Here is a 27641-nt window from a genome sequence, read left to right on the forward strand (position 1 = left end):
AAATTGTCGAACGAAAGCTTGCCAAAGGGCTCCAGCAATCATGTAATACAAAATTCAACGAAGGCCGGAGCAGTCTAGCAGTAGAGTACCTACCGAACCAACACATCTCGTCAATTGTCCACTACGTACGAATAGCTACGGCTCCTAGGAGCTTCAGATATTGGACACGATTTGAATTGTTGAAGTGGACGTGGAAGACCACGAAAAATTCCCGACGATAGTTCGACAAAGGGCTCGGTAATTTCGTAGGAAGAAATCGATCCCGAAATGTAGGCGCGCGCGTATCGTCGCGTTTTCAGGCCGTCGCTAGCTGGAGGGTGAGTGCTAGATGGTGGGGGGGTTTGTGGCAGGGGCGTCGGGGGCGTCGGTGGGCGTCCAAGTTGTACGCGCATGTTTCTTCTCCGCGAGGCGGATGGATCGATGCTGGAAATAGCTCGAGCCGCAGGAGAGTACGAGGTGAGTCGGCTTCGCTTTCGGCAGGGCCTTCGCGGCTCTCTACGCCCGGTAGTTTCCGTGTTTTCCAGGCCAGGAGAGAACGGTCCTATCTCACCTGGGGACCACCTTCTGCCCGACTTCCGGAAGTTCGGTTCCGGTCGCGTCCGTTTTCCCTAACCCCTAGAATCCTCTTCAGAGCGAGAGAGAAAGAGTGTCACCGTTGTCCTCCAGTCTCCGCCATTCTTCAAATTGTTCTTCTTTCCGGTGTGACCCTCCCCCGCGACTCCCCCCAAAAAAAGTGTGTGCCATCGTCGTCCTCGGGCCTCGCTGAAGGGAAAGACAGAGAGAGAGGAGTCTCGATCGGGATGACTCGAAAAAAATGTGCGTCGTACCGATGTGGCTGACGAGGCTGGAATCGTAAGTACAGTAATTCGACGACGATTACGCGAGCCTGTCCCAAAGATACCAACCCCCGTTTGTGCAAGTCGCACGGGCTTCTTTCCCGGAATGCAACGGCGTACCGCTGCCTAGCCTAGAGGCCCACGACACCTACGCTTCTGCCACCAGCGATTGATCCGCTCCAGATACAGAAGAGTCGACTCGGCCGCGTGTCGATCGGCCACCCTAATTCCGCACGCTTCGATCCAACGCGAGAACGCGATTCCCCGGTTGCCTAACTTTCTCTGGAGAATCGCCGGATTCGAGGGTGGTCCGGTTTTAGGGTATCCCAAAAAGGTTCACGGTCGGTCTTCCGCGATTTTCCTGATCGATCGCTACCACGGAGGGTTGTTCTGACCCTAGCCGACTCTTCGGGTCTTCACCGACCCAGTCATGGTTAACAGACCCTCGCTCCGCTCGATTGTGTAACGTATCTCGACCTAGTCTTCGGGGTTTTAGCCTTTTCGAGGAGATCCACGGGGATTCGGGTGAGGGAATTCTGTTGTTGGGATCTTTCGCGAAGTTTGGGGACATTGTAACGGGTTTTAGAGGGAGCTAAATGGTATATGGTAGTTTTTTTGAAGATGCGCTCACGTTTTGGTAGTCACGTTCGTTGTTAGTAGTCTCGTTTGGAATAATGGGAGACGTTGGAATTGTTACTAGGCTCGTTTCTGTGCATACGAGATAGTGAAATTGTTGTTAGTCTCTTTTCTGGCTACAGGAAAGGTTGAATTATTTGTTTATGTTCTAGTTGGTCAGAATGAAGGAATTCGTTACCTTAACCTAGTTTTCCAGAGAGAAAACCTGACGTGCAATCCTGACTGTCATAATAGCTGTCCACTTCGTGCCTATATTGCGAGCTTGAAGCAGTAGGGACGAGGTGGACATCTATTACGACTATGGCAGTATCATAAATATCTTTTCTCGAAAAACAGGTTATAGTCCCTTTTCTAGGATTCAAGATGCTTTGTACCTCGTTCAATCAAAAATGCTTTCACGTTCAGCTCTTTACGATACTGTGCAACATTGAAATCGCATTTTAAAGATCCTATAAATCCTCTGCGAATTGTGTACTTTTTTCAGGAAAGAGAGGGACAGGGAAATTGTTGGTAGCGTTGCTAAAAGACTACTCCAGTTTCTAGGGTTTGAAGGATCTCCGATAGTCCTCGTTCCTTCAAGGACGCTGTCATGTTTGAGAAAAGGATAAGAAAAATATTGTCAGTCCGTTTTCTCGGCTTTTCCCAACTAGGAGACCTTGAGCCTGCAAGTTACAGGGCCTAAGGGTTTAGACATTTAATTTAGAAAAGAGTAAGAAAATTATTGCTGGTTCCTTGTCTCAGGACTGGGAGACTTCGGGACCCCAATTTCTAGGGTCCCAATCTTCTGTGACCAGAAAATCATTGCTGGCTTCTTTTCCTGGAATTATTATTTTCATTTTGGAACCCCCACTTTCTGGATGTAAATGTTCACTGAGAATCCTGATGCCTCCGTATTTAAGAAAAGAAGACAAAAATGATTCTCTTCTTTTAGAGTTCAGAATCCCCATTTTCTGGGGTGTAAACGTTTCCTGCCAAAAATATCATTTCCATCCGCTTTTTTAAAAGCTGGAACCCTTTTTTCCAAAAGCTGCCTTTGAACCCCCCATGTCCCAGGATCTGAATGTTATCCAACGTTGTTGAAATCACGGGATTGAGGGTGGCAAAATCTCGCGCAATCTCTCTCTCGAACCGCGTTAACAAATAGGCTAGCCAGAAAGGACTGTAAGTTAGTCTGGCTTCGTGAACATAGCTGACGCAGCGATGATCGTTGCTAAGACGATAATGAAGCTGCCCATTCAGGACTGGCTTGGTCGATACCGTCCGTTTTCTTTTCTGCTCCCGGTCGCTAAACGCGTGCTGGTTCTCTCCCGTCGTCGTTGTCTCTTTCCGCGTCGATTTTCAAAGGGAATCACGGTTTCAGGTCGCGGCCAGGGAATTTCTCGCGGTAACTAGAGCGGAATCGCGACGCTGCCGGACACGGGTCTTCAATCGCGAAGGTTGTGACAGGTGAGAAGCTTCAGCTCGAGCATCATCGGAGCACCGGCATTACGCGTGCGCCTTCGCCGGAAGTCCGCTGGAACAACTGTACCAGATATCACAGACCCGTATTCTCCTGGAAAGTTTCTCGGAATTACGTCAGAAATTCCAGTCCGGCCCGAGATCCCGTGACTCGTCAAGATTTCCTTCTCGAGAACGTTCCTCGACGACTTGTCGTCCTACAGGGATCGCGATGGCGACCCGGTGCCTTGGATACAGGTGGTTTTTCTTTTTCTTTTTTTTTTTTTTTGTTCAATTTTTGTTCAAGCTGATTGTGATTTTTGTGCTTCGTTTGGCTTCGTCGGTTGTTCTAGAGAAATCACAAGCTTCTCGGGATTCTGGAATGGGGTCTGGGGGTTTTTAAATATAGACTCGACCCAACTCATTTTTGCCCTCTCCTTGAACTTTTCGGGTGCCGGTGATTTTTACAATTTTTTTTTCGAGTTCTGATTGATTAAAAAAATTCGTTCGTGACTTCTGTGCTTCTACCAGTTGATCCAGAGGTGCCACAGGCTTATGGGGACTCTGTATGGGGGTTCGGGATTTCTAAATGCAAGCCTGTGCCGACTCCATTTTTACTTTTCTTCGGCTCCACGACTTCTTTTCTCGATTTTTTCCGAGTTCTGAGTGACCGAAGAAATTTTTGTGCTTCGTACAGCTCCAAGTTTATGGGGATTCGGGAATTGTATAGCTTCTGCATGGGGTCCCAGGGGTTCTAAATACGAGCCTGTGCTGCGTCCATTTTTACCCTCCTCCGGTTCCACGACTTGTCTTTTTAATTTTTCCGAGTTCTGATCGATTAAAGCAATTTGTGACTTTTGTGCTTCTTCCGGCTCCATCAGTTGTCCCAGAGGAGCTGCAAGTATATGGGAATGGTATAGCCACTGCATGGGGCCCCAGGGGTTCTAAATACGAGCCTGTGCTGCGTCCATTTTTACCCTTCTCCGGTTCCACGACTTGTCTTTTTAATTTTTCCGAGTTCTGATCGATTAAAGCAATTTGTGACTTTTGTGCTTCTTCCGGCTCCATCAGTTGTCCCAGAGGAGCTGCAAGTATATGGGAATGGTATAGCCACTGCATGGGGCCCCAGGGGTTCTAAATACGAGCCTGTGCTGCGTCCATTTTTACCCTTCTCCGGTTCCACGACTTGTCTTTTTAATTTTTCCGAGTTCTGATCGATTAAAGCAATTTGTGACTTTTGTGCTTCTTCCGGCTCCATCAGTTGTTCCGGAGGAGCCACAGGTTTACGAAGAGTTTGGAACGGTTCAGATCCTGTACGGGGTTTTACGAATACAAGCCTGTGTCAACTCCATTCTTACCCTCGTTCGGCTCCAAATCTTTTTTGTCAATTTAATCCGAGTTCCGGTGGATTAAAACAGTCTGTTCGTGATTTTTGCGCTTCCTCTGGCGCCATCAATTATTTTCGAGGAGCTGCAAGCTTATGGGGACTTTCGAATGACGTGGACTCTGTATGGGGGCTTGGGCGAACTAAATATAAGCCGGTGCCAACTCCATTTTTACCCTCGTTCGGTTCCGCGACCCGGTTACGACCTCTCCTTGAACTTTTCGGACACCGTCTAACGAGAACGATTCTTTCGTCGAGCTTCTAAATTTCACTTCACCGCGGCCAGCGGCAGTCGATAGTTTGTGTCATTGTCGGCAGAAGTGGGATAGTGTGTCACTGTCCACGGTTGTGCGTTATGGTTGCTGGGAACTTCGAAGCGAAGTGTGCGGGTTTTTGCGCACTCTGGATTCTTTACACGGAGCAATTACGCGTGACGATTACGTTCGTCGTAGCTTCGTGCGTCGGACTGCCGAGAGCTTTTTAATTTGCAATCGCTTTTCCAACGTGTCTTGTGCTGTAGAGTTCGCAATTATCAGTACTGCATTTGAAATGACAAGTTTTAACCGAACGTTCGTTGAATTATAGAAGAGCGAAGTACGGAACGAATGTTTCAAGTGAGTCTAGAACTGGTTTCTTTAAAAAATATACGTCCAGATGTGGGAAACAAATATGGCGGCGGGGATTAGGTCCCAGAACGAACGTCCGAGGCTCGTCTGGTTCGGTTCATCGATGAATTAACGTCCACCGGGCGCTGATAATTAACTCGTAACAAGTGTCGGTCTCGATTCTCGGCCCGCAGGGTCTCGAACCGTGCCGGTCGATAATCTCTATTCAACTCGGTGACGCGGCACGAGCCAAATTTAATTATCTGGCTGCCGGAGATAAGAATACACCTTATCGCATCGCGCTCCCTTATCGATATCGAAACGTCACTTCTCGTTCGACTGTTCCCACCAGCCGAGCGCCAAGGCTCTCCTAAATAATCATTTTAGGAAAATTACCAGTTCAAACTTATTTAGCCTCTCGCTATAATACGTGCTCGTTCACTCCATTCCACTGGAAAGAACTTCCCAACTAGACTATGGATCTGGAAGCAAAATAAAAATCGTTTGCATCAACTCTGAGAAACAGGAATCAAATAAAATTGTCACTCTTCCGTCAATAATTTCAACGAGACGATAACAACACATTTTTACGTTTACTTTACTCGTATAAAAATGCATAAAATCCACCATAATTTTAATAATAGCGACATCAAATTATTAGATCGTAGCGGTGGGTTTAGGGTTACACGAGTCTTCTTTTAGGTTTTTGAAGACGTCGGAGCTCCCTGAGGGAATCGTTACCTCGCAACTCGTTAATCCGCTTACAGGTTCCGCGAGTTTGTTTTAACAAGTTTTTCGGGATCGAGAGAGGCTTCCGGCAAGCTGGATTCATTGATCGGTCGATCAATCGTCGAGTCAACGAGTTTATCTGGTTCCAGGTGGTCCGTTTGTCGTGTCAATACGTCAGCCATCGATCTTCGACAAGCTCAATATTTACTCGCCTGGAAGAGCAGGTGGCCGGTCTAATAACATTCTTCAGTTCTCTTCAACTTCTCCGCCATTTTTCGCTACGGGGAGGTTAGGAAGACGCGGATAAGCGACGGCTTTAGCTACGGCGCTCGATACTCGATGAACTTTGCCCTTACGCCTCTCTATTTCGCCTTCTCACCTTGTTTCGCGTGTTGCCTGAATTTCGAAATTGTTGTTATTGAACTGACTCGCTGGGACCGGTCGGTGTTACGCTCGGATGCGTCCATTATTTGTTTATTGATTTTTACGGGTCGGCGGGGAGTTCGAAAATGTCGGGGAAATGCGAACAAAATTCGAAAAAGAAAGTTCGCAGAAAGAATTGATAAAATGAATTTCACGGGCGAATAACCAATTCCAAAAATGAATGAGTACGAATGAGTACAACAAATTCATTAAAAAAAAGTACATAGAAGCAATTCAGCAAACGAATGAATAAAATGAATTCTGCAAAAGAATACGCTAAAAGTAAAAAGAATATATTCTTTCCGTAGACACCAGGCGCAAGCGCGTCGTGAATCTTCGTGTGCTAACAATTTGTACAGACCAATGTCCCAGACAGATTTGAAGAACACGTTAAACGCGATTTACTTGTTGTTTGTTCTTCAACAAATATTCCAGGCGACGTGCACACGATCATCCCCGAGCCCTATAAAAATTCTTTCCACGTGATGCAATCGAGTAACCTTCCGCTTCAGCTGCAAATTGGAGCGTCTTTGCCGATTGTTCCACCGAGGCAAACAATGGCGAAGTGCATCGAAGCAGGAGCGACTCGAATGTCTCGGTTGCTCCGCTATTACGTTGTACAATGTGTACCGGCGGTCGGACATCTTGTGCTTGATCGCACGAGCCACAGGATCGGTTGTCGATCGCGTTTCCGGGGTTCTGGGAAAGAGGGAAACGGGAACGCTTCGAGGATTCCTGTTCCGTTATCGATCCGAACACCGGGTTGTGTGCGCTCTGCAGCTGTAGTGGTTCGTATCGGTTTTGGTGGAGCCAAGGGTGGGCTGCGATAGTCGGCGTGAGTTTGTTAGCATCGACGGCCACCCTGTCCGACAATCTGGAGCACGTGCGCCCCTCCAATTACACTGTTCAACAAAATTAAACTTTTTTCGAGTTTTGCAATACCTGTTGGGTGATTCTTATACACTTGGTCATCCTAAAACCGAATCTGAAAGTAGAATTGCTCCATCACGCAACGTTTTCGAAAAATTTTGGTTTTTGTAAAAATGCCCGATTTTGATACGAAACGACGTGTTACGCAAAAACTAAATACGCGAGAAAGTTCAAATTTGAGTCAAGAGATAGAGGGGACTCTCCTCTACATATTCATATAGTCAATTATATTTTTATGTACTTCCTAATAGTTGTATATGGTTGTTAAAGTTTGAAAATGTGCCGACGCGGGTACTTTGTACGCTCTATTTTTGTATTTATGTGAAAAATCCTTTATCTAGCAGGAATTTACTATACAGGAATGCATTCTACAGACATTTCTGGTAAAGAAACCATTCACGAAAAGTATTTGGTTCCCTTAATGTACGAGAAGGATCAGAAAATGTTAATTGACAGCGTGTGCGCGACGCGTTCGCGCCAGACGGCCATTGCAGCCTTTTCGCGACTCGCCAGGGCCGTCGCTATGCGTAGTCGACGTTGGTACCACTCATGTATGTCTTTGCTTACTATTTACATACATTTTTTTTGTCTTTTTGGGTGCCAATCATTACAAAAGATTATAAAAATACGAGTTATATTCACATTTCATTGTGGAAATGCTTAATAAAGAAAATTGAATACAAAAACTTACCTATTTCTGATGTAAACAAATTTAAAATGTTTCCACCTTGCTTGACGTTTGTTCCTGGTATCCCGATTTTCAATAATAAGTGTCCAGCAGTAATCAGCAAGCATCCGCACATAAGTCTTTTCCTTTGTAACGTTTTTCCATTGTTGAAATATCTTGATGAAAGATTAATGCTGGAATTGTATTCCTTGTTTTGATTTTAAAATAATTTCGTCATGAATAGAACAAAAACAGTCCGGCTGATTTATACACTTCCGCGAGATTTTATCGATTTAATATAGAGCGATCTATGTCTTAATTATGTACTTCGATCAATAAAATCGATAAAAATAGTCCCATTTACATAGTGTTTGGACTTATTTTAATCGGAAGAATCTTGAATGTCCATTGGTATTACAATTATAAAGATAAGACAACAATTACTGAAAATAAAATTTTCCAGTCACCGCATTGCTGCGGTCAATTTTCTTTATTAAGCATTTCCACAATGAAATGTGAATATAACTCGTATTTTTATAATCTTTTGTAATGATTGGCACCCAAAAAGACAAAAAAAAATGTATTTAATTAAGCATAGTAAGCAAAGACATACTTGAGTGGTACCAGCGTCGACTACGCATAGCGGCAGCCCTGGCGAGTCGCGAAAAGGCTGCAATGGCCGTCTGGCGCGAACGCGTCGCGCACACGCTGTCAATTAACATTTTCTGATCCTTCTCGTACATTAAGGGAACCAAATACTTTTCGTGAATGGTTTCTTTACCAGAAATGTCTGTAGAATGCATTCCTGTATAGTAAATTCCTGCTAAATAAAGGATTTTTCACATAAATACAAAAATAGAGCGTACAAAGTACCCGCGTCGGCACATTTTCAAACTTTAACAACCATATACAACTATTGGGAAGTACATAAAAATATAATTGACTATATGAATATGTAGAGGAGAGTCCCCTCTATCTCTTGACTCAAATTTGAACTTTCTCGCGTATTTAGTTTTTGCGTAACACGTCGTTTCGTATCAAAATCGGGCATTTTTACAAAAACCAAAATTTTTCGAAAACGTTGCGTGATGGAGCAATTCTACTTTCAGATTCGGTTTTAGGATGACAAAGTGTATAAGAATCACCCAACAGGTATTGCAAAATTTTTTTGGTGTTGGACAGTGTTATCGACGGAATTCTGTTTCGTACACGTTGCTCTGGTCGACCGACGATGCCGCCGGTCAATCTCAGACCCTGTACACCTTCTGTTCGATCCGGTAGCTGATGGCTTCGATAAAAAGGGCGGCCAGGCTCGGTGGAAAGGGCTACTGCTCGCAGAAGGGCTGGCGATACCCAACAGCGGCCATCCGACCACGAATAAATAAAAATCTCACCTACTCTGTCAAGCTTATACAATCCTTCAGGCTTTTGGAACACCACGGGCTTTTATCAGACTGTTCTCTGCTTGTGGAAATTGTTTAAACGAAGCAATACGTACTCGGATCACGGGAATAGAAGTTCCTAATTCCTTTTATAGAAATAAAAAGGACTGTCAGCTTCCCAAGATAACACTTTAAAATGGCCATCCAGTTATGAAAAATTCGGAATCTCGATGTTCGCATTTCATTAATAAACGTGTATTTCGAGCATTAAATAGAAGGTAGATACACGGCACTTAGCTTGTTCAACTTATTAACCCTTTGCACTCGAAGCTATTTTAACTCCGATACAAAACGTTTCTTTCAACCTTGAAAATTACCCTTCTATATATATATACTTTTTCGTGTTACACGTACGAAAATGGCGCAATTCATTCGCGCAATACTGAAATCTTTAGTAATTTATTAAATACACAAATTTAATAATGTGAAACATATTTTCAATAATGATACAGCAATTTTTAGTGGCGCCTTACAGTCGCCATGCGAGTGCAAAGGGTTAAAACTATTAATGGGAGAAACAAATTTTCATTTGCCTGCTGATATTCGCTGCAATTGCACAAATCCATCTAGTTGCTAGAATCAATCACTGCAATATAGACGTAAAGAAACATTTCCACCAAAATTGCTATACTCAAGAACCTACTTTTCATCCGTACAGCGGTATACCCAAATCCACATTTGCAACTTCTAAAGCTCGATAATACTCGATTAGGAATGAACAACAGCTGAATGTAGCAAGGCTTCCGCTTAAAAATTGATCGCATCGGCATAACTTCGTCGCTACACGCAGAGCGGCTGTAACAATTCGGCCACCCAGAACATCGAAGCCTAACTTCTATACTGAAAGCGCGTCCACCATGCTTCGGCGGGACAGTTGAACGATTCTTCTGCACGGTGATGCCCGGGGTATCTCCATCACGATGGTCCGAGAATAGTTTCGCAGGATATCGAGCGACGTGATCCGACAGGACAGTGTTAATTGAATTTCCCATCGGACGGGGATTAGTCGGGCTGATATGTTAAATATCGCACGTCGTAAGCCTTTAAGCTCCTTATCAGGCGGACGGAGGGGACCGCGGCTGGCGATACGTCGAGCAGAACGTTTCTCAGTTGCATCTTGTTCGTCGACGATATCCGGGCGGTTCGATTGTCTCGGGAAAAGGAGAGGGCGGGTGAGAAGCAGCGTACGGCACTGGGGATCGATCGGGCTGTTCTGGCAACGATCCCGGGAACAAATTCGCGGCGAAGATTTGTATCGGTGCAACAACGGAAATCTTGGACAACGAGCAGTTCGTTGCGCCAGGCCGGAAGAACGCTTCCCCGAAGAGCTCCGGCCCCTTCAGCTTCTAGTTCTCTAGCTTCCTGTTGTGTGGCAGCTTGTTCCGAGCGATCGAGCGTTTCGTCGACGTTAGTCGTCGTTCTTCGTCGTCAAGCCCGAGAACGCGAACACTCATCTCGGTGTGCACGCGTCGAAAAAACGCCGGACCATTTATAGCACGACGCGGCCGGAGTGTAACCGGCTCTAAATAAAGATCGGCAGTGTGCAACAAGTATTCGAGGATTCTCCGCGTGGGAGCTGGCCTTCAGCGAGTCACACGTTTTGCACGCACCGGGTCCAAGCGAAACCTGCCTGTCCAATCACCCTAATCGCGTAGAAATCCCACAATCGTGCCCCCTTGGGCTGCGGTATCTAGAAATCGTGTAGTGCCGCGTCGAACTGGTCGATAGTTTGCGAGTCCGGATGACGGGGACGCGCCATCTTCTTGTGGAACGTGCGCTTGTCATTTGCTTGAGAAATGTTTGTAGAGGGTCGAACAATTTTGATCGAAGCGCGAGCATCCGAACTGTCGACCAGCTCTGGACGCGACTGATAGAACTCTAGAACCTGCTAGGTATCATGAGCACCAACGCAGACAAGCACGAGTGGATCGAGTATGGTAGTTAATAGTTGATACCAGTGTCCCGCTAATTCTGTATCTGTCCCGATTGATCCTTGTTCCGAAAATCGTACTGTAGAAACACTTATATGGCCTCCCCAGTTGAAGTACAAAAGATTCAACATTCGACTTTTGTTATGAGATTATTCATGTTTTGAATTATTGCTTCGCGGAACTGTTATCAACGCATTCTTGACATTTTTCTGATTGAAATGATACCAAACACGACACAGTTCGAGTCGAAGTTGCCTGTTTAATCCTCGATATTGTAAAGCCTCTGTTATCCGAACCGATGCTATGTGAATTCTCCGTTATCCAAGTACACACGTGTTTCACGTGTAAACAGTTCGATCTAAAGCAATTATTGTACAACTCCGTAAACGAAGACTCATCAGTTCCACCCAGTAGTTCGGATAATCGAGGTTCTACAGTATCGTGGATTAAACAAACAACTTTGACTCGAACTATGTCGCGTTTGGTATCATTTCAATCGGAAGAACGTCAGGAATATGCTGATAAAAGTGTCACAAGTGGACTGCGGATTTTTATGCAGAAATTGTTATATATTTTAACTAGGTTAAAATGTTTAGCTCAGATCTGCACATTTTTGCCATGAACGCATAAAATCCGCAGCGTAGTGACAACGCGTCGATCACAGTATCGAGGCATTACCGTAGCTCGAGTAGGTTCTCTTCGAGGACGATTCTAACTGTCCTGATTGGTTGTTCGCAGAGGCCTCGCGCGACCCACTGTACCTCTTAGAGGATGCACAAGCTAGCCAAGGGCCTGAAGAAGAAGAAAAAGCAGAAGAAGGGCAAGAAGGGCGCCGAGGAAGAAGAGTTCGACCCGGAGGAGCTCGAGCGTTATAGGCGCGAGCGGGCGGAGGCCCAGCAGAAGGCCGAGGAATCCGGCGAGCAGGCCAGCAACGCCGGCTCCGACGAGTGGAAGAAATTCCAAGCGCTAACCGCCGGGGTCGATTCGATCCTCAAGAAGACCCAAGGCGACCTCGACCGCATCAAGTCCACCTCGTTCTTCCAGCGTAAACCGCCGCTAGAGGACGACAAGAAGAAGAAGGACGCCGAAGAAGAGGAGAACAGCCAAGAAGACTCCGGCAAGAAGGGTTCGAAAAGGTGGGTCGGTTTCGACGAGGAAGGGAACCCCATCGAAGGTGAGCCGCCAGATTTCGAGGGCAAGGTCAAGGGCAAAGAGGAGAAGCCACTGGTGAGCGAGGACGGGTTCGTCGAGATCCCGGAGGACAACGATGAGCAGGAGGACTCCGTCGACGAGGACATCTTCGATACCACCTATGTGGACGTTCTTCAGAACATCGACGTAAAGTTAGCCTACATCCCGGACAGCCCTACCGAGGAGGAGACTGGCGACGATCCTTTCGACACTACCAGCGCTGACAAGGTTCTCAAAACAGTCGACAAGAAAGGTAACAGGTTAGTCAGCCTAGGGAACGCGGTCGAGGTTCTCTCTGGCCGCGTCGATTACGTTAGCTCCTGCAAGATCTCCAGAGGCAGACGGCCCAGGCTTCAGCAGGACCTTCTGTTGGACGACTTTGACGAAGCTGAACTACCGACCGAGAACACAGCCGCAGAGCCGGTAACCACAGAGAAGACCTTACTGGACGATGACAGCGATCTTCCTGACATCCCGGTCGATCTAACCAAGCTTCCCCCAGTTCTACCTAGACCGGCCAGCCCGTCGGTTACTCGGGAAGGCGCACCAGACGCCAAACCGGCCAACGAGCCTCTTGACATCTCAGAGTTCGAGATCCTCAAAGAGAAGAACATTCTAGAGGAGATCCCCGACCTTGACGACGCGGAATTCGACCTCACAGCCGCGCCGGAAGAGCCGGTCAAGCTCCAGGAAGCGGAGGATCCCTTCGGAACCAAGGAACCGGAGAGCCTAGTCTTCCAGACCGATATCGTAGAGGCTAGCTTCGAGGCTGCCACCTTCGTCGACGAAGAGGACCCGTTTGACACCACCTTCGCTGAAAATATCCTCCCCGGTAAGACAGAGCTGAAGTTCATCGAGAAAGAGCTAGAAGAACTACCGGTCGCGGAGGTGACGATATCCTTGACCGATCCCGCTGGCTTGAAGAGGGACTACGAGACTGGACTGCTGTCGGACGATCATGTCGCGAAGAATCTCCTGGCGAAGAGGGACCTGCTAGGAGGATCTACCACCGATTTAACCCAGCTAGTCGATCAACCGATTGCTCCCGTCGAAGAGATCACTTACGTGGACCCGTTCGACACTTCGTCCGTGCAGGAACTCCCACCGGGCAAGACCGAGCTGAAGTTCCTCGAGAAGGAGCTGCTGGGAGACCAAGCGGAACCGCCGAGCGTTTTAGAGGACGACGACTTTGACCCCAGGAAGGAGGAACATCCGGCTGTTGTTACGAAGGCTCCGCCTAGACCACCGGTCCCCGTGGCACCCGTTCAACCGGTTTTCAAGGTCGAGTTTGAAGAAGATCCGAAGGAGGAGCCTGCCGCGGTTCAGTTTAGCGGACGAAGGACTTCCAGGCCGGAAGTGCTCGAGTTGGCACCCGCGAAGGCGGTAGCATTCGAGTTGCCGACCCCGTCCAAGAGACCGGACCTTCTAGCAACCTCCGAAGAAGAGAAGGCTCTACCCTCGAAGCCGCTTACGCCATACTATTCGCAAAAGTCGATCGAGGAGTCGCTGCCAATCGAGGAGGAGGAGGTCGATGTCGACCCGTTCGACACCAGCTTCGTCGCCAAGGTCGCGCCCGGGAAGACGGAACTGAAGCTGATCGAGTCCGAGCTGCTGAAGCAGGAGTCCAAGTTGCCGCACAGCGTCAGCGACCACGACTTCAGCGAGAAGGCGCAGACCGAGACCAGCAGGAGGCAGAGCGACTTCACGGCCGCCTCTATCAGGCCCGAACACCTCAAGTTCCAGGAGGTGCAGGAGTCTGTGCTGAAGAAGTTTGAGGAACCGCGGGTGAAGCAGCCGCCTAAGAGACAGGAGAGCTTGTTGGACGCTGAGGTGGATGTGGACGCGAAGGCTCTGACGCCTACCATCGAGTCTAAGATCGAGGAGGAGGTGATCTCCTACGAGGATCCATTCGACACGTCCATCGCTACGAATATTCTTCCCGGCAAGGCCGAGCTGAAGATCCTAGAGAGCGAGCTGCAGCAGATCAAAGAGGAGGTCCCGGTGAGACCAACCACTGTTAGCCTGACCGCGATCATCGCCACCACGGTCCCGGAGATCGACGATTTCGATCCACGAGCGGAGGAGAAGAAGGAGGAGGCGCAGGACTTTCTCTGCATCGACGATCAAGACACAGGTGCCAAGGTCCTGACTCCTCTGCAGACAGACAACCAAGCATTCGCGGAGGACGTGGACCCGTTCGACACCAGCTTCGCGAACATTGGACATGGCAAGACCGAGCTGAAGCTGCTGGAGTCCGAGCTGATGGATAAATAAGCCTGTCCTCCTACAGCAACAGCCTCTTCGCCACCCTTTCTCGAGCGAACACTTTGCTACCCACGCCTTCGGGTGATATCTTGAAAGTAGTAGTTCATCGATCGTCATCATGGATTCCAAAGGGGGCAACCCGTTCTTGATGGACGACTACGGGGCGGAGGAGGATACCAGAGCCCAGGCTTCGAACCCGTTTCTTCAGGATTTTGGAGACACGGGGGCCAGCGGGGCTGGAGAGAATCCTTTCCTGAATTATGGTGCAGAGCAGCCTGCCTACGAGCCAGCTGTCACCGTTGACTCAACCAACCCGTTTGCTTCTTTCGGCGTGGACACCACCGTGCCGACCACCACCGATACTACACCAGCAACCAATATATTCACTAGCCAACCTAGCAACATTTTCGAGGCGACCGAGCCGCCCGAGAACCTCTTCGACGCAACACCACCCTCCAAGGAGATCTTCGAACAACCCGCGGCCCCGCAGCCGCCTGCTCAGCCTAAGAATGGCAGGCCAGCGCCTTCAAGGCCACCACCACCTAGGCCGCAGCCTCCGGCGCCGCCGAAGCACACCAAGGACCTCATCTTGTCTGTCACGGGAGCCATGGATGCTACGTCGAACCATCTGTTGGATCGGTTGCAGGTTAGATTGATTATTCCTCTTTGGGGACATGTAGGACGGACAGTTGATGATCGAGGGTTGGATCGAGCTCTCTTCGTGTCATTCGATAGGACCCCCAAAGAAAACCCTACGTACAAAGATAAACTTTCAATATACGGTGATTTCTCTATACATGTCGCCAAGGCCTACATGATAAACGTCGCGGAATAATCCCTAGTACCGCGGGGTATACGGATGCCAAAGGCTGTAAACATAACACGACTCGGGTATGCCTCCTGGACGTTTTCTTGACAATTCTATGTTTCTGGAATTTTTCAAAAATCGATCTTGCAGACGAAAATTCGGAAAAAATTCATAGTCGTGTTTGCGATTGGGTAGAATGCTCGTGAATATTTTCGTAATTTTTTGTTCAGCAGAACAGGAGAAATAGGACACAGTTCGTTAAATCGTGCTCACCCTGTAACTACCCTTGCGTTAGGTGTACCGACTTGAAACTGGTACTCTGCTACTCCGAATCATCAGTTGGGTCGGTTGGATCTTGGTCACAGTTCAGCAAGTTGAACCTTCTTAGAGGACGTCGTCGATTTAGTTTCGAATACCGGGTGGGACAGATTTAGGGGATAAATGAAGTTAGCTACCATCTGATCATTGTTCTTTCACCAACCTGCTAGTTCAGCAAATTGATCCTTCTTAGAGGATGTTATCAATTTAGTTTCGGATACCGGGTGGGACATACTTAGAGGATGAATGGACTTAGCTACCATCCGATTATTATTCTTTCACCAACCAGCTATGCACCACATCGGTAATTCTATCATTCTTCTTCAGGCAACAAGAACACCAAGTCCAACCTTGTTGCACTCTCCATCCCCAACCCCGGAACACAGCTTCGCCGATCTTGTGGACGTAGACTCCAATGTACCAGACTTGATGTGTGACGACGGCAGGCCTACAGTCATGGAGGCGCCTCAGAACCAGGACATCTTAGACCTGTTCGAAGCCCCCAATACGGACACCACGACCACCACGATCTTCTCGTCGCCGATGACCACAGGGGACACAACCGGAGTGGTCTCCGGAGTTGCCGTGGTCACCACCACAGCTCAGGACAACCCGTTCGCCAACATGGCGGATCAGGAAGGGTCCCTGGCTCCTGTGGAGGACGCTTTCGCTGGGGACTATGCCGAGACAGCGTCCATCACCAGCGAGAAGAGGCCGTCTATCGTCTCCACGACTGGTGTGGTAGGCAGCGATGTTGAGGACAGGGCTGGCATAAGTTTGGACTTCTCGGCGGACTCCCCAGCTGTCCCAGAACCTCAACCGACCATGACGGCTGCTGAATTGTTCTCGACGGTTACCGATCAGCTGGCAACAGCCACGGCAGAGTCTACGTTCTTCTCTGTCACCGACACCACCACCACGGCGCCATTCGGCATGACTGACAGCACCATCAGCTCGCCTTTTGCTACCTCCGCGCCCATGCCTTCGCCAACCCAACCCCTTTTCGCTGCGACCACCGCACCCTCGGGACCCTTCGCTTCGGATCTGCTTGGCGATTTTGGCGAACCCAGCAAAGACGTCACTCCCACGGCTGTCACCAGTCCACTTCCGGCTTCGGAGTTCCCCGCGAGCGAGCCTTACAGACCCGAAGAGCAGCTGGACACCTTCGCTGCTACCACCAAGGCTCTCGACAGCACTGGCGACGCGTTCGACATCTTCGCGTCCAAGTTTGACAAAGCTGCCGAGCCTGACTCCAATGCCGATCCGTTCATGGACGCTTTTGGCGGGGGACCGACTGCTATGGACACTTCCAGCGACGGTGAGCTGGTTTTTCATTGTAAATAATTTTCCAAAATGTTTCTTTACGACGGTGATCTTGTTGTTCGTTTTAAAAAGTTTTTCTATTTTTTCCAAATTAATTGTACGGGACAGAAGTTAAATAAGAAGTGTATTCTTTCTTTGATCATTTTATTTGGTCCATGTCTCCACGGTTCTGTATTTTTTCACTTTTGTCAGAATTTCATAAGATCCGCAGCCGCCATCGTTGCCAACTTCTAAGTCGTTCAAGCGATCTTTCGAATTTCGATTTTTATTTGATCTACGTTCTGTAATGGTGTTTTATGAAGAACGCAAATTTTTGCTTCAGTTTGGGGCGATTCTTCGGCAACCGGGTCGGAAACAGCAGTGTCCGGTTTCGGGGAGCCAGCAGGGTTCGATTCTTTCCTCAGCATGACCGCACCGCCTCAAGAAGCGAAGATGAAGAGGACCGAGTCTGCGGAGTCTGACGAGGGGCCGGATTTCAGCGTCTTCATCAAGTGAATATCCACAATTCCAAATTTTAACTGGTTCCAGCAGGTGATTTAAACGACGCGGGATATCATGAGGATGATCGTTGTTTTTCTGCAGACCCAAAAAGGGAGACGATGCCGCCAATGGCGAGGGCGGTGCTGTCCCAGTGTTAGCTCCGCCCCCGAAGAGTCCTCAGAACTCTGCCTACGCTGACTCTTCGCCCAGATTCAACCCCTTCGACAAGTCTGGCTTCGGTCAGGAGGCTGTCATCCCTCCGGAAGCTGTGCCCACAGCTGAAATGACCAGGAGTGACTCTCAGGTACACATGATTACTGCAAATAAATACTAATCCTAATGTCAACAAGCGGGTAGTGGGAAAAATCCAAATGTTGTTCCACGCTTGTCTTCTCCCAAATCTTCGTGGCGAAGCCCCATACTGAGAGGCAAACTTTCAGGAAACACCACCGACGCCCTTGTTCGACGAGGACGTCAGTCAACCCTTGGAGGACTTCCCCAGGGTGACGTACACCGGGGACGGCTGGGAGATGCAGCTGAGACAACCGAACAAGAAGAAGATCACCGGGCAGCGTTTCTGGAAGAAGATATTCTTGAAGATCGTCTACCAAGCGGACAATCCTGTTCTCCAGCTGTTCAACAATAAGGACGAGAAAGACCCTTTCCAGGAGCTGCCTCTGCTGCCTTGTTATTCGGTCTCTGACATCGGAGCGCAACAGTTCGATCAGTATGGCAAAATCTTCACGGTGAAGCTGCAGTACATCTTCTACAAGGAGCGACCTGGGGTTAGACCTGGCCAGGTGACGAAGGCCGAGAGATTGACGAACAAGCTCAGCCAGTTTGCTGCTTATGCCATTCAGGGTGACTATCAGGGGGTGAAGGAGTTCGGCAGTGACCTGAAGAAGTTGGGACTTCCGGTTGAACATGCGCCTCAGGTACTTCTCAGTTGTTCGAAGATAATTATCCTGGAATTATTAGAGATTGCTGGTGACCTTGAAGTACGTGTTAACCGAGGCGGGATTGTAACGTTGCAGATCTCCCAGCTCTTCAAGCTCGGTTCCCAGAATTATGAGGATATGAAGCTGTTCTCCTGCGCGATCGACGAGGCTCTGTTTAGATTGTCCGCTCACAGAGATCGAGCGCTGACTTATAAAATGGAGGAGGTGCAAATCACCGTGGTCGATGAGCTCTATGTTGAACAGAGCGCCGAGGGTCACGTGGACAAGCAGATCGCGCGCGTCCGACTATTCTTCTTGGGTTTCCTTTCCGGTGAGAACCTCCATCGAGCACTAACACTCTGTTCACGCTAGATCTATTGAACATTGAGAATGGCTGGTTGCCTTGTAAAATTAATGGGAACGTATTTACTGCTTCGCGTCTTCAAAAATTTGGCCACTTTGGAAGGTTCTGTGGTTCTTGGTTTAAAAATGATCAGATACAAGTTGCAAATCAGATATTATAGTGTTAAAGAATATTATTACTATTATTATTATTATTATTATTATTATTATTATGGCAGGGATGCCCGACGTTGAACTGGGAATAAACGACATGTGGAGGCAAGGAAAGGAAGTTGTGGGCAGACACGACATCATTCCAGTGGTGACAGAGGAATGGATTCGATTGGAGAACGTGGAGTTCCACGCCTGTGTCCAGCAGGACGAGTACGAGAGATCCAGAATCATAAAGTACGTTCGTTGAGCCACCCGGAAACTCTTTTGCACTAACAATTACCTTATCTAAAACGTTATGTTTCACGGAAAGTACTGTCTCCTCTTGTTTCTGTTAAAATTGATTCAACTCAGTCCTAATCTCTGACGAAGTTGGTTTACACTGTGAAAGGACGTTTGAATTTTCCGTGGAGCCTACAGCGAGTGAATGTGATCCGATTATTAACATTGACTAACCCGTTTGAAGGTTCAAGCCACCCGATGCATGCTATATCGAGCTCATGCGATTCCGCGTGAGACCGCCTAAGAACAGAGAGCTTCCCCTTCAGCTTAAAGCCGTAATGTGCGTTACCGGTAACAAGGTAATGGTCAAACAGCAATTAACATTGCACGAAACCTCGGAAGCTTATCCGAACCAATTAATACCTTAATGTTTCGGAGTTTTCAGCCTCGGATGCATTTAACTGACCCCCCACCCCCCAGGGGTTCTGATTGATGATGAATAATCGAAACACTTCGATTATCAGGTGGAGCTGAGAGCCGACATCCTGGTGCCAGGATTCGCCTCCAGGAAGCTGGGCCAAGTGCCCTGCGAGGACGTGATGGTCCGATTCCCCATTCCCGAATGCTGGATCTATCTCTTCAGGGTGGAGAAACACTTCAGGTACGGCTCGGTGAAGTCTGCCCATAGGAGAACCGGCAAGATCAAAGGCATAGAACGATTCCTTGGCGCTGTGGACACTCTGGAGCCACAATTGATGGAGGTCACCTCGGGTCAGGCGAAATACGAGCACCAGCATCGCGCTATCGTTTGGAGGATGCCCAGACTGCCGAAGGAGGGCCAAGGTAACTTCCCTTGTTAAGATCTCCTTGCTTCAACACCCTGTGCAATGTCCACGAAGACATTTAGAACTCCCACGAAATTAGAGTAATTTAGGGGTCGGAAAAGAACAGGTAAAATTGATTACGATGGATGCTATTTTCTAGTCTAAAAACTCTAATAAAATTTCTTGCTTCAACCCATGTGCACTGTCCACGAAGACATTTAGAACTCCCACGAAATAAGAGTAATTTAGGGGTCGGTAAAGAACAGGTAAAATTGATTACGATGGATGCTGTTTTCTAGTCTAAAAACCCTAATAAAATTTCTTGCTTCAACCCATGTGCACTGTCCACGAAGACATTTAGAACTCCCACGAAATTAGAGTAATTTAGGGGTCGGAAAAGAACAGGTAAAATTGATTACGATGGATGCTATTTTCTAGTCTAAAAACTCTAATAAAATTTCTTGCTTCAACCTATGTGCACTGTACACGAAGACATTTGAAACTCCCACAAAATTAGAGTAATTTAGGGGTCGAAAAAAGACAGGTAAATTTGATTACGATGGATGCTATTTTCTAGTCTAAAAACCCTAATAAAATTTCTTGCTTCAACCCATGTGCACTGTCCACGAAGACATTTAGAACTCCCACAAAATTAGAGTAATTTAGGGGTCGAAAAAAGACAGGTAAATTTGATTACGATGGATGCTATTTTCTAGTCTAAAAACCCTAATAAAATTTCTTGCTTCAACCCATGTGCACTGTCCACGAAGACATTTAGAACTCCCACGAAATTAGAGTAATTTAGGGGTCGGAAAAGAACAGGTAAAATTGATTACGATGGATGCTATTTTCTAGTCTAAAAACCCTAATAAAATTTCTTGCTTCAACCTATGTGCACTGTCCACGAAGACATTTGAAACTCCCACAAAATTAAAGTAATTTAGATGTCGGAAAAAGACAGGTAAAACTGATTACGATGGATGCTATTTTCTAGTCTAAAAATCCTAATAAAATTTCTTGCTTCAACCCCCTCTGCATTCAATGTATTCTTCAGGGGCGTACACGACGCATCAACTGGTCTGTCGAATGGCTCTGACTTCCTACGACCAGATACCAGAGAATCTCTCCGAGTACTGTTATGTGGAGTTCACTATGCCGGCTACACAGGTGTCGCATACGACAGCGAGGAGCGTCAGCTTTCAGAACAGCGACAGCGACGCCCCACCTGAGAAATACGTCAGGAACCTATCGCGACACGAATACAGGTAAGACAAGGAGGTGCCATTCGAACGAGCCATAACAATCCCTAAGCTTCAAACCGAATAATAAATCTCTCTGTGATCCTTTAATTCTGAGACGATTCTGGGCGAACATCTTTGACGATTGGCTCAATGTTTAGGGAAAAGCTTGATACAGTGAATTCTCGATATATGTCAACAACACAGGTCTTGTATCGTCTAGGAGACACAACCCTCCTCTGCGTCCGAGGGCTCTCGAGCTTCGTGGTCCCTGACGGGGTAGTGGGGATAATCCTGCGACGTTTATCATCGAGTTCTTGGCGACATATAAAGAGAAATCATTATACTTGAAGAATTGCTTATCAGTATATTGTGGATTTTATGTATTTATGGCAAGAATGTGACAATAATTTTCATCGGGTTTTATCATCTCGAAGCAATTTTATTTCAACATTTGAATCATTCTAACGATTGTTTAGGGTCGAGATCGAGCACACTCAGGGCGAAGGGCCGGGCGCGTACGTGTCAGCAACGATCGCGAAGAAGATACCGGAGACAACACCGGAAGTCCCGAGCGAAGTACCGGAAGCTCCACCGGATTCCGATTTCGACTCCGACTCGGAGTAAACGTGATTCGTGCCAGGTAACATTCCAGGTGCGCCGAACCAATTGGAGTTGTCAGTTCGGCGTTGAAACGGGGACGAACATAGAGAAAACAATGCCTGTGACTCGACGCGCGGCGAGCGGTTTTTCCGTGGCGGCATATTCAAATATCTGAGAGTGGGAAAAAATCGTCGAGCATCGAACGCGCATCAGTATTATCCAATTACGGCGTCTCGATCGTCTCGGACCACGTGGAACGAACCTCGCCGCGTGTTTCTGATGAAGCCGCGTTCCCGCTCGATCGAAACCGGTTCCGATGAGATCTAAGATCGGCCCAGGGTGGGTCTGTGTAGTGTAAGAATCGTTAGAGATCATTTATCGAACGACAATATTACAAATTAGAAACCGTGCTCCGCGCATAAAATCGCTGTAACATTCGCTGCATCACGTGAATGCAACATTTGCTCGCAGAATGCCTGGAGAAGAAATAATCCATCGTTTGCTCAGAAGAATAAATTTCAACTGTTGATTAGTGTCTTAAAATAATCAACCTCTGTACATCAACAGAAACTGTGATTACAAGTGCTCCGCTCGGTTAATAGTATGATAACTGGACCGCGGATGTTTATGCGAAATAAGAAACCGAAACGTGCCGGCGATTATGATAGTGGTGTGAGTGAAGATTCTAAAAAAAAATTGATCTCTTTGCTTATTACGTGTTACGTCGATTTGATTTTAATTAGATAATGATGTGAGAAATTACGTATATTATATAAGTTATCACGGTAACATATTTTTTTCGCGAATCAGACACATGACTAATTTCACTTTTATAATATTTTCTTACCTTTGTATTAGACCTATTAATTTTTCGTATGAAAAGCGTAAAATCCGCGGTTCAATTACAGCTAACAAACCATCCACAACGAACGACCGCTTCATCCGAAAATCCATTTCCGGTTCAATGTCGAAGATGTCACGCGCGGCGGAGCGCCTGTGATTATGCTAATGAACAGGCGGACCTTTAATCATACAATAATTATCGTGTATAGCGACGGTGTTGATTAACGGCGATTAAAATCGTCGATCGAACGGGCTCTACACCGATCCAACGTTTCGATCGTAGTGTGGACCCGGCTGAATGCGTAGAAGTTAACGAAAAAAAAAACATGTATGTACGAAACAATGTAATTTGTAAGGGAGGACAATACCGATTTTACGTTCAGTTTAGCTTGCTAAGTAGTAAACACGGACTCGCGGCGAAAAAGGCTTTGTCGACGCTGTTCGTCAAAGAGCGAATCGTGAGCAAGAGAGAGAGCGAGAGAGAGAGAGAGAGAGAGAGAGAGAGAGAGAGAGAGAGTGAGTGAGAGAGAGAGTGAGAGAGATCTAGAAGCGTGAATCGATCGAGAATCGATCGCCGCCTGTTAACTAGTCGTTCAGAAATTTCTTTCTATTTTTCTCAGTTCTTAAGTCTTTGGGTAGAACGTGGAACACGTTTCTCCCAGCGCATGAATCCAAGCACGCGATCTGTCGCTAATAGACATAAGCCCACGAGCACGTCGATCAGAGGACAATAGTTGTTAATTAAGAGTGAATCGTTGCGATCCGGAGGATCGTGCGCGCATATCTTAGTCGTTTGAGCTTGCAGATGATCTATATCGAATGTTATCCAGGCGTAGAGCGTAGTTTATCGAGACTAACCGTCGATTACTAGACAAATAAGAAGTTATCGCGCGGTCACTGAGCAGAACCGTGTCTATAATTTCGCGTGAGTGAATGAGCCGGAGCGGAAGAGGATCGAGCGAATGAACGGAAGCGTGAACGATTGATTGATCTAGTCCTTGCAGCGTCGTTTCGTTGCAAGAAAAAGAAAAACGGTTCGAACGCTTCGCAAATTAATCCGTAAGAAGTACACGTAAGTTTCCATTTCCGACTTTCCGTTCCGAGAGGAATTCCGTGTATAAAAGGGTGATTGCACACATATATCCATTAGGGTAAGGATGTCGGAGGGTGTAGCGATTAATATCGGAGAACGAAGACGTAGGCACGTAAGTTTCAGTTCAGGGGTTTTCAAGTTTTTTCGTTCAACGTTTTCTCATCCTGCAAAGGAGAATCGGATGAGTTTGCTCTAGTCTACTATTAGTAAGTATGATCGTCGTGACACGTCAGACGCCCAAGAGGGCGCTAGTCACCCGGTTCTCGTCTCAGCCATGGTCCCCAATATGGACTCAATGAGGTTTAAGGATGGTACTGTTTCAACCGCCAAATAAAATTAGTCGTATTATAGATTGTCGCTCTGATCCGTGTCCAATCGCATCGCGATTGCTAGTCATTAGGTCCTCGTTGACTTCGTCCAGGAACCAAGATGGCCGCCGTAAGTCCTCTTCACGGCTCCACCTCTTTTAGCCTAGAAATAAATGTTTACAGCACACGAATTGTACTGTTAAACGGCATAAAAAGGTTCGATTTCACGCGGTTAAGTAAAATCCCTTTTATTCTGTTGTTTAATACGCGATAATAATTTACGTGTATCTCATAAATTAAATGGTTCTCAAGTGGGTCAATTAAACAATCTCTTTGGAACCAAGTTCTTTTACCTGACTTTAAAGCGAGTTACACCAAGCACATATTATTCCTGATAAATACAATCCGAATATTGTTTTAAAATATTCCATCAGGTGTCCCAGACTGCATCTTGCTCTTTGAGGCTACACAAACGAATCAGGCCAAGCGCGTTCGGCTGCCTAAAAAATGAGTAGCACCACTAAAACTCTACTTATGGTACACACAATGAAGATGTTATTTTAAAAAATTCCATAGAGTTTCCTAGACTCCATCTGACCCCCAGAGGGTTAGAGGAATGAACGGGGCTCAACTGTTGGAGAGGATTACGATTGGGATTAGGATGGTGGTGGTGGTTTCGGGGACTTATGGTCGGAAGTCAGTGGTTCTTGGTGCGATTAGGATTAGGTAAAATTAGGAACCTAGGTAAAATTGGATTTCGTTCTTTGAGAAGCAGCGCCAAAGCTTTTCCGTCCGCGTCGTCGTGGCGGTCTGTTTGCGTTCGATACATTAAACGGATCCCGAGGGTGCGCACCCTTTTCCGAGGAGTGCCTCCACTCGGGACAAAACGACTCCAGCTCGTGATCTCACCTAAGCGTAATATCGCACCGCGTCGTGCGATGGATCCGGAACGGCGTTTGTGTATCTAAAAGGGGGCGAGAGAGAGAGAGAGAGAGAGAGAGAGAGAGAGAGAAATCCGAATAAACACACGATGCGTATATGGATAGTTATCTTTAGGAATGCTATTCAAATTTAGCGATTTATGTGTGATATACCGGCATGCCTATCGATCGTGTTTCTCCGATGTGTGTTGTACGAGTGTGTCTATATACGTGTGCGAGAATGATCGAGGATTTTATGAACGCGAAAATCCGTTGTTCATGCGAGGAGGTCGTAATCTACGATTGATTTTCTTCTGACGATTGAATTGATCGGAGATCTCGCACAATCGCAGAGCATAATCTTAATCCGTCGAACAATAATAATCGAAGAATCAATAATCAATAATCTCGAAGAGCGCGATCGTCGCGGATTAAAGGTTCTGCCTGAGTTCATTCCGAATTTGTAAAATGATCAGTCTCGCCCGGTAAGCAAACTGATCGAGCCCGTTTCTCGCAAATGCCTAACGTCTAGATTTCGAACGCATTCGCTTTTGTATCTTCCAATAGAGTCTAATTTTGAATCGCTGGCGCTGATCTTGGTCTTTGACCCTCGACCGGTCGGGTTGCCATAAACGGGAGCGTAAAGTCGAACTTTGATTGCTTTACATGCTCGTACGCAGCTGTTGCTGTCCAGAGATTAACCCTTTGCACTCCGTCGAAGTGGCAAATATAATCCGCAGCTCAAGACACTTTTCATTTGCATTAGAATGAAGTGGATCGATGGAAGGAACGAGAACATGCTAATGAACATTTTCAATTTTCTTTTGCGAGAATCCAAGTTTTTAGAGAGCTTCGCTTTAACGTTTAAGCTTGCCGATGGCATCGAAAGCTGCAGGAGTGCCAGGGGTTAGAAAGCATCGATCGTTCGGGGGTTAAAGCAATATTTATTAACAGAGGTATCGTAGAATAATTTAGAATGTCTGAAAGATCGCAAGGATTAGCAGGAGAAGCATTGTGTTCCTCATAGACTGCCGCCATTTTAGCCAAAAGTAGACGAGCGTGCGTACAATAAATTCGATTGAACAGTAGATGGACTCGATCAGTTTGATCTCTGCGTGACAAAAAACATAAGAAAGTGGACATTGTCTTTAAGCCGATCCAACTGGACTTCTTACTACCTTGACCTAAACGCTTACAATTACTGTCAGGACGCCATACTGCTGAGACAGTGTCATCATAAATCAGTACGACCTCCGTTTGTTGCCGCTCCTAGATCCGTCACCCCATCTCCAAACAAACTATCCGTTCACGTGCGTCTAAATATTAAACTGCGTAGGCTAATAGTTCGAAACCCTGTTGTCTCGAGTCGCTGTTAACGATTAATTGTGAAAGAACAAAAAAAAAATCTAGTAGTGTCGTTGTTGTATCATTAACGCTATAAAGCAAAAAGGAAAAAAAAGAGGGATGCTTGGGAGGGAGTGTGTGAGAGGGAGAGAAAGAGCGATTATCATTCTGTACAGGCGAATATTAAGAGATTTAGAGAGCGTGTCCGAGCGCGAATCGAGCAATGAAAAATCGAGAACCCCTTTGAAAAGAACGCGCCTTCATTGTATTTCCCGCGCGAACCTTTTCACGCGCAGTCGCAGATAAGCCGATAATTTTGTCCGGCAGCTTTTTATCGACGAAAAAAAAAAAAAGAGTGAATTTTCTACACGGGGGAAATGATAACGGTTCTCAAGCTGATTGACAAAGCGAAAAAACGTTCCTTTAACAATATTACTTCTAACGACCGTTAGCCGACCAAACCGTGCGAAATTAGTGTCTTTGCTGGTAAAGCAGATTGCCTGACTTATCAACGAACTAAGTAGGTGGTTCGAGGAACACCGTTAGGGGCTAGCGAAGATTTAGACTTCGGTTTCCCGTGCCGCGAATTCCTTTCAGAATCGGTTTTACTCGATTGCGCGTAATTAGAGATAGTCGAACTGTTTTTACTTTAAAATTATTCGACGTTGATTTCACCGTTATCGAACGGCATCGAGCCTCGAAGATGTGAGGAGGCAGAGGATGACCGAAAATGAACGCAAAGACCACTAATCGAGTTAGAGCACCTGTAATCTCCGATCTGTAATTTATAAAGATATAAATATATAAATACAAAAATATAAATATATGTATATATATGTATTAGGTCAGTGCAAAAGTTCGTGCCCAATTCCTTGTTGTATTTTAATATGAAATCGGGCACGAGCTTTTGCATTGATCTAATACATATAAAAATATATATATATACATCAACACATGTATGTAACGTCGTATTGTGTAATTATACATGTATGTATGATCTGTAATTGTGATCTAATAGTAATCAGTGCGATGTATACAAAGAATGATGAAACAGAGAGAGAGAGAGAGTGCGAGAGAGAGAGAGAGATAGAGAAAGAGAGAAAGGAGCGTCGATTGAGGGGGCGAGCCACTCGACATGTATGTATTATAATTTCGAAAACGAGAACCTTCGGGGAACGAGACAGGAACAAGTGTAATACTGTTAGCTAATGGTATTATTGATAAATTCTATGTATCAATAAATAATATAACATTGTTTAAGGGACGAAATCGGGTTAACCACGTCGACGTCTTATCAATTCCGATTGCACAGCGTTTGGCGTAAATGTTCGTTCATGTTTTCAGAATCGCGAAATGTCGAGCGGTAGATGTGCCATCCGCTAGAAATCAT

The 27641-nt window shown here is 46.6% G+C and overlaps 1 protein-coding gene across 1 annotated transcript; it reads left to right on the forward strand.

Annotated features, from left to right (window-relative positions):
* The first annotated feature begins 449 nt into the window (after positions 1-449).
* On the forward strand, positions 450-27543 carry LOC143356718 (uncharacterized). The gene is made up of 14 exons (XM_076792628.1): positions 450-852; positions 11759-14484; positions 14564-15122; positions 15930-16920; positions 17248-17416; positions 17508-17709; positions 17846-18340; positions 18440-18674; positions 18925-19093; positions 19323-19437; positions 19603-19921; positions 20957-21167; positions 21620-23237; positions 23284-27543. The coding sequence occupies exons 2-13, from the start codon at positions 11792-11794 to the stop codon at positions 21765-21767; spliced, it is 6306 nt and encodes a 2101-aa protein (XP_076648743.1). The 5' UTR covers positions 450-852; positions 11759-11791; the 3' UTR covers positions 21768-23237; positions 23284-27543.
* Positions 27544-27641: the final 98 nt, after the last annotated feature.

Source organism: Halictus rubicundus, chromosome 8 (genome assembly GCF_050948215.1).
Source record: "Halictus rubicundus isolate RS-2024b chromosome 8, iyHalRubi1_principal, whole genome shotgun sequence".
Taxonomy (NCBI): Eukaryota; Metazoa; Arthropoda; class Insecta; order Hymenoptera; family Halictidae; genus Halictus; species Halictus rubicundus.

Coding starts and splice junctions, on each gene's coding strand:
- LOC143356718 (XM_076792628.1), top strand. CDS start 11,792: ATGCACAAGCTAGCCAAGGGCCTGAAGAAGAAGAAAAAGCAGAAGAAG. Junction 18,341..18,439: donor CGGTTGAACATGCGCCTCAG/GTACTTCTCAGT, acceptor GTAACGTTGCAG/ATCTCCCAGCTCTTCAAGCT. Junction 19,438..19,602: donor TGTGCGTTACCGGTAACAAG/GTAATGGTCAAA, acceptor TTCGATTATCAG/GTGGAGCTGAGAGCCGACAT.